The following is a 12,774-nucleotide window of genomic DNA, read 5'->3' as shown; positions in this document are numbered from 1 at the left end:
GCTGAAATGTGATTGATATTTTATTTGTATGTTAATAAATAAAGCATGCCTGGAGATCAAGGGGGAAAAGGCCAGCCATTTTTAAGTAAACATAGAAGTCAGGCAGTGGTAGCACACGCCCTTTATCTGATCACTTGGCAGACAGGGTCTCTATGTGTTCAAGGTCACACGGGGAATAGTCAATTGTGGTGACTCACGCCTTTAATACCAGTACCAACCATAGACACCTGGAGGTCTGTACAGACAGGCAGTGACAAGGAAGTGAGGTAGCTGGGCTAAGAGCCAATGAGAGGGCAGAACAGCAGGCAATAAAGGTGCAGGTTAGACAGGATATAGCTTCCTTTTGGTAGCTGCAGAGCTGGAGAGGTAAGGTTGGTGGCTGTCACTATATCCCTGATCTCTAAGGCTTTCACCCCTATATTTGGCTCTGTGTTCTTTATTTAATAAGACCACTTAGAAATTCGTCTACACAGTTCCAGGGGATCTAACACCTTCACACAGGCAAAACACCAGGGCACATAAAATAAAAATAAATCACTTTTTTAAAATGTTGGAAAAGAGTCTTGTCCAAGGCCCAGCTACCAGAGCTGCAGACAGAAATCTGTAGTGTGGACTACAGTGGTAGCCTACAATGAAATTCAAACCAGTTTGATTGCTGTACAGCTGTGTTCTGTTCCACCAGCTGTGGGTATCAAGAAGTTGTCTTGTCTACCACAAACCTGGTCACATTCCTGAGAACATATACTGAGTGCAGAGATATACATTCAACCTTGAATTACTAAAGAAACTCAAAGCCAAATCCCCCTTAATGAATAGATCATGAAGACACACATCCTAACCTTAACCATGAACTTGAGAGATGGGCACATGGGGCTGACGGGATAGCTCAGCCATTAAAGGCTAGGCTCACAACCAAAAATATAAGAGAGATGGGCACATGATCCAGTTTTACCTTGATCCTTCTTTTGTCAGTACAGACAACCTAATTTCTATTCAAGCTTCAGCAGCCACCCCAGAGCATCATTACCTGATGATTACCATAATGAGCACCTGAGTGGTAATGGCCTGATAAATGACTGCCACATTTGTGTGTTTTGTAGGTCATTCATTCAAGCAGCAGCACATCCTCCCTCCTTCCATTCAAGCAGAAATAACCAATAGCAACACTAGAAAGATGGGGGTGGATAATAAATGTTTGCCAAAAAGAAGCAAAGGAAAAGATGGAGAAGGCAGTGAATCCTGTCTCATGCAAGACTTTCTTCCTTGAGAAGCATCTGCAAAGAGCACAGGTTTGTTGGCAGACTCACAGAGGACTTAGCTGTCTCACATAAGAGCAGCAGTTCTCAACATGTGGGTTGTAACCCTTTTGGGGGTCGAATAACCCTTTTACGGGGGTCACCTGAGACCACCTGAAAACACATGTTTATATTATGATTCATAACAGCAGCAAAATTACAGTATGAGGTAGCAACAAAACAGCTTTATGGTTAAGGATCATCATAATATGAGGAACTGTATTGAAGGGTCTCAGGGTCAGGAAGGGTGAGAACACTGCATAAGAGCCTTAGGAAGGTTGAGACCTGCTGTATAAGAGCCCTGTTTGCCTGCTGGAGGACTGGAAGCAGCCTTATTTTCATTGTCTGAAAGAATTAGCATGATAAGAGAAAAAAGAAAAAAATTAAAGTAATTGGGACAGTTGTACATGAACATGGAGTCTCTTTATGCTATCTTTCATCAATATTCATGGTCTTCATGTTTCATGAATATCTTAGGGCATTTAAAAAAAGAAAGAAAGAAATTAACTTTCCAGCAGCTCTCTGCTGAGACATAGCTGATGGACATAAAATGTGAGTCACAACACCTCTGGGCCCTGGCAGAAATCATTAGTGATCAGTAGTTACTCAGCCCAAGTCTCCAAACCTATAGTTTACCACATCTCAGACACCAATATACCGGCTTGCTTCACTGTTGTTCTTCCCTGAACATGCATTCAGGTTTGAAGAAAAGACACATGGTAACTTTAATAGGCAGAGCTTAGCTGGAGGAAACAGGTCACTGGAAGCAAGCCTTTGAAGGGTATACCTCATGTCTGATCCACCATGAAGTAAACAGTCTCTTTTTCTATAGTTCCTGCCATTATATGTTGTTGGTTGTTTTTTACTCTTTTGGGAGGCCCCACCACCCAGCTCCCAAATTAATCACTCACAGAGGTTTATTCTTAGTTATAAGTGCCCAGCCTTAGCTTGGCTTGTTTCCTGCCAGATTTTCTTAACTTTAAATTAACCCATCTGTCTTTTGTCTTTGGGCTTCTACCTTTCTCTGTTTCTGTAGACCTTTCTTTCTTACTCCGTTGCTGGTTGTGTAGCTGGGTGGCTGGCTCCTGATGTCCTCCTTCTTCTCTCACTCCTAAATCTCTCCTCTCCCAGATTTTTCTTCTATTAATTCTTTTCGCCTGCCAGTCCCACCTATCCTTTCTCCTGCCTCGCTATTGGCCGTTCAGCTCTTTATTAGACCATCAGGTGTTTTAGACAGATAAAGTAACACAGTTTCACAGAGTTAAACAAATACAACATAAACTAAAGTAACACACTTTAAAATAATATCCCCAACAACTATGAGGGTCTGCTTCTCCATGGGCCTGGAGTCAATGGCACCGAGGACTGTAGTCTGAAGTCACTGAAACCATAAGACAAAACATTAACAAATATTTCTTTTCTTAGGCTGCCTGCATCAGGAATCTGGTCACATTAACGAAGAAAGCAACTAATACATGGTCTCAGTCTTTCTCTGTCGCCCTACAGTTTAGTCCTGAACAAATCATTCTCTCTGCTTCTTATTCTAAACCTTCCATGGCTCTCTACTACCTCTCCTAAAGGGCCAAGCTCCTCAAGCTGAATTCCAAGTATGATGCTACTGTTGTTTCAGGTGCAGGCTTTATAATTTGTAGCCTAATACTACTACCTACCATGGTGACATCTTGGCAAATTTCTCCACTTCTCTAAATGTCTGTTTTTCCTCTTTGTAAAACAAGAATAATGTGGTAAGAGATTAACAATGTAAGGTCCTTGGCACTGTGTCCAACACATAACAAAACCAATTAATTTAACCAACTTTATTCATCTTTCTGGGCCAATCTGCCCCTCACAACTCTTGTAAGAACAGCCTACACACTTCTGATGAGCATCACCCTGTCCTACCTCTGCTAACCCTGAGGCATATTCCTCCAAAGCACCCTCTTCATTAATTAAAGTTTCAGGCATCCTTCAAAGTCTGACTTAAATGCCACTTTATCCATGAAGGTTCTCAGAGCCCAAAGGCCAACTATGAGATGTCCCTCTACTGAATTTGCATGGCAAATGTCACTTTACTGGTCCTTGTACCTGCCTGGGGGAGTTCCAGTTTCCTGCAAAATTAACTTTTGCCACAGGCTCTCTTTCCACAGGGACTCTTGGGGCTGGTTCCATTCCTCCCTCAGAAGCTACTGTTCCTTTAGAGGTGGTCTCCTCTAAATAACCCTTCCTCTTGGACTTCAGCCCTGGAAGAGCCCCTCTGCTCCTTTTAGCCATAGGTTATTGCCCCATCCTTGTATGTCCCTACACCTCACACTTACTTAGTGAATGAACTTCTATTCTATCTAGATGTGGGCCCAAATACTCAACTGTGGTTAGATAAGACAATGTACTTTGCTCTCCTGGGCCTTTGACTGTCTGGATTTATAGCCTCGAAGGAGATTCTCCCTGTCACCACCCTCCTTGAGAGAAAGTCCCACTTGTAGCAGTTAATGCAGGTTGAAGCTCCTGAGATGTGATGGGTGATATTGTCAACTTGACATGATCTAGACTTACCTAGGAAACAAACCTCTGAACATGTCTGTGAGGAAGTTTCTAGGTTAGGTCAGGTGAGATATGAAAAGCCACGCTACATGGAGGTGTCACCCCTTCATGGGCTGGAGTCCTGATGAGTCAAAAAGAGAGTGAGCTGAGTTGGGCACCAGCATTCGTCTCTCTCTGGCTTCCCGGTAAAGATGCAATGTGACCAGATGCCTCATGCTCCTGTTACCATGCAATCTTCACCATGATGGACTGGACCCTCAAGCCATGAGTGAAAATAAAATCTTCCTTCCATTGGTTGCAATTGTCAGACATTTTGTCCCAGCGAAGAGGAAAGTAACTAACACCCCCAAGTCTGACCAGATCATTTCCTCTTATGCAGCCATACAGGGACTGTGCCAGAAACTGCTCAGTATCAGTCTCACTCTAAGCTTGTCAAAGACAACTCCTCTCCCAGAAAATAACATTGGGATGTAAATGCATTACACTCTTTAATTGGATCATGGAGAGAAACAATGGCCAGGGGTTGTAGAGTGGGTAGGAAATGTGACTACATAGAGACCTACCCACAAGAAAAAAGCTGTCCAACTGAGAGATGCTGACAGTGCTCTGATCTTCCACCTGCCTATAACTTTGTTTCTTACTGGATGGGGCCCTCAGAAGGACAATCTGTGCTCCTAAAAGGAGCTTGCTTGCTTATGAGCACCCTGGTTGAAGCCTAGACATTGAATCTGCCCACCCCAGGGTACCTCCCACCTTGAGCCTGCCGCCTGGGATGAAGACCCAAGGGTAAGTGTGATTTTGTAACTCTAACTCACACACAGTCTCAGCTCAAAGGGATTTCAGGGTTTTTTGTTTTGTTTTGTTTTGTTTTGGTTTTGGTTTTGGGTTTTTTTTTGGTTTTTTTTGTTTGTTTGTTTGTTTTGTTTTGTTTTGTTTTTTTGTTTTTGTTTTTTGTTTTGCTTTGCCTGGCTGTAACAGAGGGGTGGTGGAAATAATGGCAGCATGGCATTTCATTCATCAGTGGCTGTCATCCAGAAGGAGGATATGTGCTCTGGGACCAGGAGACTTAGCAAGCCAAGAAAAGATTTTATGAGATCTGAGAGACAAGGAAGGAAATGCTTAAAAGCCAAGGATGTTTGTTGCCTTTGTTGGATCCTGTTTCTTTACTCCAATACCAGATGCTCAAAAGAAACCACTTGACCTTTCACTGTTTTCAGTGAGGTTTATCAAGTTAAGGGTCCTATGAGAATTCTGGGCAAATCTCTGGGGCTGGAGCTCGACTGTGAAACAGGTGATGGTGGAGCTCCTGGACCCCGCAGGGTACAGGTAACACTGTGAGCAGCAACCCTGGGCACACCTGGTCATGGTACAAGCCACCCTCTCTTATGTCTACACGAGAGTCAGGTGATGGTGGAGCTCCTGGACCCCGCAGGGTACAGGTAACACTGTGAGCAGCAACCCTGGGCACACCTGGTCATGGTACAAGCCACCCTCTCTTATGTCTACACGAGAGTCAGAGTTCTCCTTTACAAGAACCAAACAGAAGATGAGTGCTTGAATCCCATCATCTCCCTATTCCTAGGAAGAAGGGACTTCAGACAGGAGGTATTTTATAGATAAACAGAGCAGCCGCAAGGACAAATGGCAAAACAGAGGAATAAAAGTGAGAAGGGGAAATTGAAAAGCAGAGAATCGTCCAGGAACCTGCTAGTCTGTACTTGGTTGTTACCGTGAGGCTTACTGCCTCCAAAGACTGACTGAGTGTCCAGGCTTTTGTGAATCACTACTAACTTCTGTCCCATCCAGTCTGAACACCTTCCTTTCCCAGTATCTGTACACTAGCTTATTTTGTGCTCAGGAGGAGTGGAACCAGAGGAAATGGGTTCGTAAATCCATTGTAAATGTTTTTATTGTATTTATGTGTGAGTGTGTGCTGATGGTCTCAAAGGCCAGAAGAGTGTGTCAGATCCCTGGAGCTAAAATTACAGGCTTTTTGTGAACCACGCCACATAGGTGGTGGGATCCAAACTCAGGTCTTCATGGTAGAGCTGCAAGTACCACTGAGACACCTCTCCATCCATCCCTATAAGTTCATTTTTAGTGCATTGATTTATTGGGGGAGGTGGTATGTGCATTCCACAGAGTGTGTGTGGAGGTCAGAGGACAACACTAGGGAGACTGTTCTCTCCTTCCACTATGTGAGTCCTGGGATTTAACTCAGATAGTCAGTCTTGGTGGCAAGCACCTTTTAACCAGATGAGTCTTCTTACTAGCTGTGGTGATATATTGTGTATCAAATAAAGCTTGCCTGAAGATCAGAGGACAGAGCCAGCCACTAGATTAAACATAGAGGCCAGGAAGTGGTGGCACACACTCCTTTAATCCTAGCACTGGAGAGGCAGAGATCCGTCTGGATCTCTGTGAGTTCAAAGCCACACTGGACTACATGAGATTGATTCACTCTAGGAGAGAAAAAGAGCCAGGCAGTGGGGGCACACACCTTTAATCCCAGTACTTGGGAGTCACATGCCTTTAATCCCAGCACTAGGAAGGAAGTGAAATGGCTGGGTGGAGAAAGGCATATAAGGCACAAGAAGTAGAAACTAGAGCCTTTTGACTGAGGACTCAGAGACATTCAGTCTGAGGATTCATGGATCTCGCCTTCCATTTGGCCTGAGAATTTGGTAGTAGTGAATAATTTCTCTAGTGGCTTGTTCCTTTGTCTCTCTGATCTTTCAACATTTACCCCAGTATCTGGCTCTGGGTTTTTTATTGTAAGACCTTCTAGGATTTGTGCAACAACTAGCCATCCATAAATCCATTTTAAAATGATAATCTATATTCAGCAAAAAATAGCTTATGACTCTGTCATTAATGTTTTAAAATGTTCTGCATCTTATTTATTTGCCCATGTATTGTATGGTTTTAGAGTTTTCCAAGCTATATGTGGGAAAAGTTGATAAAATGCTGACCATTAGATATTTAGCTACATTCATGACAGCATAGAAACTCAGCATGAAATACTCCATTTTACTTTTATTTGATGGACTTGTGGATTTAGGCTCTTGCCCTTGGGAAGACCTTAATACCATAGGCTAAAATGCTAGCATCATGCAAATTGGGGACAGAGGGTCACAGAAAAGCCAGCATGAACAGTTCATCTCTGGAATTAGTGAAGGTGATGAAATCTAGGTTGGGCACTAAGTTTTTTTCTAGGAGTGACTCTGGATAGATGCATTAACCCCACAGCTGGAGACTGTGCAACCAAGGTAATATTTATTATGTCAAACACACTACAAGCCCCAGCCTGAGAAACTTCCACACTGACTCAGCTACAAAGACATCTTACACATATAGTAAAGAAATCAATGTGTGGTCAGAAACCCATTACAGACATGCCTTGGGGAACACAGGCACTCCTCACCTTTCTCTGTGAGGGATGGACACTATGTCCACTCCCCATCAAGTTATGCTCTTACCCGGGTGCCCTTGAGGTCAGTTCCTGGCCTTGCATCTAAAACACTGCTGGACGTTCAGGAATACAAACCAAAGGTGGTTGATTAGTTCACAGAGAAAATAAACCTGAAAATGAGCTGCCCTGATAAAAAGAGCAGCCTGAACATCCATCAGGGCAGAAGCTCGAAAAGGTTACATCAATTGGAATATTGTTACTTCTCTGTCTCCTATGGCTGCTGCTCCTGGGTCCCTATTGCCAACACATATTGAAATACTCCTCTGTCAATTTGGTGAGATAAATCTATTGATCGCATGCCAGAAGTGAGGCCTGCTGACAATGCTTGCAAAACGGACTGGGAAGGAAGGCTGCTGCCGAGTTCCAAACTGGCTCAGTTCCCAGCTTTGTTCTTGACTCACTTCCTGCAGGAGCAGACCTGCTTACTCGTCTTAGGCACTTGATACTAACCAAAAACGAGTTATGAAATTCAATTTCTACACATAAGCCTATGCAGATTTCCCTGAAAGCCATCTCTGAGAGATGTTTTTGCAAGTCAGTTTGGCAAACTACTTCTAAATAGATGTCACATCGGGTAACAATTAATTTGTTGTTGTTCAGCTGCCAATTTCACAATTTGCAGATACTTATAAGCACAGCCTAATTCACCACCCTCTTTAGGTTCCCCAGAAAACCTATATAAATGTTTAAATTTTTAACTTAAGTCACTGCATGACAAACTGGTGGCAATATTTCTTCCCACAGTTGGTGTGGCCTTAAACTAATCAGGGAACATTTTAATTTTTTTATCACCTTGACAACGAAGTCTTAGAATAGTTCATGATGGGTAACTTTATAATGCAGTTCAACTACATAGAAACTGATTGAAGAAACTGCTGAATGAATGCCCAAATATTCTAATCATGAGGATTGTCCTCTAAAATGGACAGATGAGGCATTGTTGAAGACTGACAGAATATTCCTCAACTGTGGTGTGTAACTCACTGTCAAATTCAAGTCCAGATTCTTAACAGTTTCAGTAGGTACAAATGAAGACTCACAAAAGCATTTCTGAGCAGCACTGGAAAATGGCCATCCTTAAGGTACTGTGCTTAGGCTGCACATTAAAGCCTCCAGAAGTGTTTTTGAAAAATGCAGACTCTCAGGCCCCATCTTGAGTCAATCAGATTTCGGGGAGAGGGGTGTTGACAGGAATTAAGCATCAGTGTATTTTGTTTAGTTTGGTCTGGATTTCTAAAATCCCTGGGAGATTCTAAGAGCAGCCATGGCTGAAAACCAGCAATGTCAACAAAATGAACAGAATCAACTACACCTCTCCCTAGCTAATCCCACTTCTCCCCCCATTTCCTGTTCTCTCCATAAGTGCCCATCAAAAGCATGCTCTGGCTTTGAGCCTCAACAGGAAGCACAAAAGCCCATCTCTGGAATGCCTAACAAATACAATCGTTGTTTGTAATATTACGTGTGGAGGTGAGCTGTATCATATAGGTTCTCCAAGCTCTAGTCTCTAGATGAAGCTCAAAGTTAGTTAGGTGTTACTGCCAGAGGTACTTACCATCTCCCATCTTAACCTGCTTCAACTTTGCTCCTAACATCATTTGCCCACTCTATGGAATGTAACCCAGGAGCTACTGAAGACTTCTAGAACTGCCTAGCCCAGTAGCAAATATTCTTGCTGTAGGTGTGAGCCTAGTCATTTAACCCTTGTCATTTTAATAGCACACCTCCTCTTGTGCAGCACTCTGATAAATGAGCTAGTCTCTTTCCAAAAGTAATAGAAGAGAAGAGGAAACCTTGCTGGGGAAGCACTAGAACCTCGCAGATTTCCTACAGACGCTAATTCCTACCATACATTTCATAGGGCCTGGGTTAATAGCAGGAATCTACGTATCCTTTCCAAAAGCTCCTTCTCTCGCCCCCTGTGACCATTTCAGCATCGTTATTGAGGCCCTTGTCCCAGACACATTCCTCTTTAACAGAACTCTTGGGAGGTTAATGCGCTGATCACCAGCCCAGGTTCATGCCCAACAATTTTCATCTGTTCCCACAACCCTAAAAGGGATCAGCATTTGAACTACGCATCTTGTGGGTAGAAGTTTATTTTTCTGTGATTTCCTTAAGTAATCTTTTTCCAGCCCTTGGCTTCTGGGCTGATATGTTGCAAGAGTCTCCAGGGAGCAGGTGCTGAGCAGTCAGACGGCAGCTGTTGATCTGTTGAAATTCAGCAATTAGAGGCTGCAGGAGAATGCTGTGCCACACAGCTTACACTGAACATTCACAAAGCCAAACATTTGAGCTTCTGTCTTGTGGTAAACACTACACACACACACACACACACACACACACACACACACACACACACACACACAGTCTATCCTCATGGACAGGTACACATGTCCTTAGGGGAATCACATCTTTCCACTTTTGCCTATCTCTTCAGTGACTAATTCCTCTCATGTAACCCAGGCTGGCTTCAAATTCACTATGTAGTCCAGGATAACCATGAACTCCTGACCCATCTTCCTCCATCTCCTGAGTTCTGGGCTTGCAGGCAGGCATACACTGTCATACCCTGTTTTGCAGCAGCTGAACTCGGGGATAGGCAAGCTCTCTACCAGCTGACCTGCTTACTTCATCCTTTCAATAGTAGCTGAGGAGTTAGAAGGAGACAAAAGCAACACCTCCTGAAAAGTACTTGAAACTGGATTTGTACTATAAATTCAAATGGTTTTAAAATGAAAATCTTTTTGGAGCGTAAAGGTCTTATTCAGGAAATGTTGAAATCCTAGATATTGATTTGGGATACATATTTATCTGAAATAATAGAGACTCCAAGGCTCAGGCTCATAAAACAATGAGTCATTATATCTCAGCTGGGGTCTTTTAAAAAGATAAGCTGAAAATCTTCACTAACCCCAGCACTACATTTAAATCTCACCCACAGTGTAAGTGTGAAGGAAAAAAAGAAAAACTTGCTTCTGAATTATTTTTCTGGACCCAGAGAAAGAGCTGTGTTTTGCTTTCAGGGGTCAGAGGAAGAACTGATCAATCTGCTTCTCTCTCCCCAAGCTCTTCTACCCCAAAGCCCACCTAACATTTTACAGAAACACAAAACCCAGACAGACAGCTAAACAAGAGGACTGGGTGGGAATTTCTCACTGTGTTGGCTTAACTCTGGTGCTGGGAATTAGGTCTCATGTGGGACTAAGGGACATGAAATGAAGCTCCCCAGCTCAGGTCTGGCAGGGTGACATCAGATGACCACGCTGACCGTCATGCTCTGACCATGGGGCACAATCTTTCGAGGCCAGGAGAGCAGCATTTTGCGCAGCTCCTCTCGGAAGCTGTCGTGCAGCCAGGCATAGATGAAAGGGTTGTAGCAGGCGGAGCTCATGGCGAGCCAGTGACAGAGAAGCTGCACCAGCCCGAAAGCATAGGGGTCGATGGCATGCGGGTCCAGGTCCCGAAGCAGGTTGAAGATGTGCAGCGGTAGCCAGCAGACGGCGAACACCACCACCACCACCACCAGCAGGCAGAAGGTGCGGCGGCGACGCGCTCGGTCCCAGTCCGCTTGGCTCTGGGTCACGCTTCCAGGAACCACACGGTTCCGCAGCTTCACCGACACTCGGACGTAGGACAGGAGAATGGCCAGCAGGGGGAGCAAATAGGTGCCCAACAGCAGCCCCCAGGCATAGAGCTGCCGCTGTCGCTCCTGCGAGCCCCAGAACTCCTCGCAGAGGCGTACGTCGTGGGGCTTAAGCTCTACATGGTAGGTGTGCACCGCAGCCGGCAGCGCCAGCACCGCGGATAGCGCCCAGATGCCCAGCACCGCGTAGGCGCTGAGCCTCAGTGAGATGCGCCGACGTAGCGGGTGCACCAAAACGACGTAGCGGTCCAAGGCAATTGTGGTGAGTGTGAACACCGATACGTAGACAGTGACCGGCTGCAGGAAGAAAACCAGGTGGCACAGGCCTCCACCGAACACCCAGCCGCGAGGCTCAAAGGCATAGGCCAGCGTGAGCGGCACACAGGCGGCGCACATGAGCACGTCGGACAAAGCCAGGTTGCCGATGAGGAAGTTGGTCACGTTGTGCAGCTTGCGCACGCGCGCGATCACCAGCACAAGCAGGCAATTGCCCACCAGCCCCACGACCACCACAATGCTGTACAGCATCACGATCAGCCCCTTCAGCTGGTGCACCAACTGCAGGCTCTGGAAGGGCGTGACTGCTGCAGCGCGGGGAACCATGGCGGACCCGTTGCCCTCAGAGGTCTCTGCGCTCTGGTTGGCTGGAGTGGAACCGGCCGGGGACAGCCCAGAAAACAAATCAGGGTCCCCAGAGGTTCCAGGGGGCAGTGAGGTCATGGCCACCTGTCCAAAGGTAATCAAAGTTGTCACTTTCCATCTTTCATTCACCCCTCATATACCCTCCCCCCATCACCCAACTCCTCTCTTTGGCATAACTAGTCCCAGAATATCAAACGCAATAAATGCTGTCCTTCCGGCTCTATAAAATAAACCTAGCACAGGAGCTTTAAACAGCTCCTATTCGTGGATAGCTCTCGCGGTCCAGGAAGGCAAACCTGAGAGCTGGTCCTACCTGCTAGGAGGCTTGGCTGGCGGGAAAGGGCTCTCAGAGGCAGGCGCAGACTGCCTGCTATCCCTCGGGGTTCTCAGCCCAGATGGCCACTCACTCAGGTTGCTCTCTTCGACTAGCGAATCCAGGAGTTCCTAGTGGGCCAGCAGCTTTTGAAGGGTCTGGGAGCTCCTCCTCTCCACCTCTCCCCCCACTCCAGCTCTCCCTTCTATGGAAGATGGGGGTGGAGCATGCTGTCCAACTCTGTGCTTAGAGAAAGGGGGCAGCGTGTGTAGTAAGGATGGAGCCAGAAAGGGGGCGGGGCCAGGAACCTGGGCCCCGAGCTCCAGGGGTGATCTCCACTGCGGAAGTGTGCAGTGTCCCCGAGAAGCTGTTCCAGAGGGGCGTGTCCCAAGGGAGGGCAGAGGAGGTGTGGGAAGAGCCAAGTTGTGGGGACCACCAGATGCAGTTTCAAGAGGCAAAGGGCCGGAGAGAATGTGGAGGATAGAGAAATCTAGATTCACTAGGGAGTAACAGGAAGACCGGACAGGCCAGCTCCAGATCCTGCAGACCTCCAACTGCATTTGACAGAGTCGCTAGAGTGGGATAGGGAATCTAGTATGGCTTTGCTACGCTGAGCCTGGCACTGGTCAGGGATCTTAGGGCTGTGGCCCTGCAGCGGACTGTTTGAGCCTTTTGAACGCGCTGTGGCCCCAGGTCCCCTCAGACAAAGGGGAAAATTCAGCACCACGGGCAGCTCCCCGGGGACATGCAGAGTAGTGAGTGGGTACTGCGCGCGCGCGACAGTCGAAATTACTGCAGCTCTGTGGGTCTGAGGCTTGCTCCCTGGGCTGCCGGCTCAGAGAAGTGCAGGGTGGAGGTTGAAGGGTTG

General features: G+C 46.1%; 1 protein-coding gene across 1 annotated transcript; it reads right to left on the bottom strand.

Annotated features, from left to right (window-relative positions):
• Nucleotides 1-7,083: 7,083 nt before the first annotated feature.
• Prlhr (prolactin releasing hormone receptor) lies at nucleotides 7,084-11,854 on the bottom strand. The gene has a single exon (XM_037205674.1). It carries the CDS (start codon nucleotides 11,669-11,671, stop codon nucleotides 10,559-10,561), a length of 1,113 nt encoding a protein of 370 aa, XP_037061569.1. The 5' UTR covers nucleotides 11,672-11,854; the 3' UTR covers nucleotides 7,084-10,558.
• Nucleotides 11,855-12,774: the final 920 nt, after the last annotated feature.

Source organism: Peromyscus leucopus, chromosome 1 (assembly GCF_004664715.2).
Source record: "Peromyscus leucopus breed LL Stock chromosome 1, UCI_PerLeu_2.1, whole genome shotgun sequence".
NCBI classification, from domain to species: domain Eukaryota; kingdom Metazoa; phylum Chordata; class Mammalia; order Rodentia; family Cricetidae; genus Peromyscus; species Peromyscus leucopus.
The sequence above is the reverse complement of the archived record's forward strand: the minus strand, read 5'-3'. Positions and strand labels throughout refer to the sequence as shown.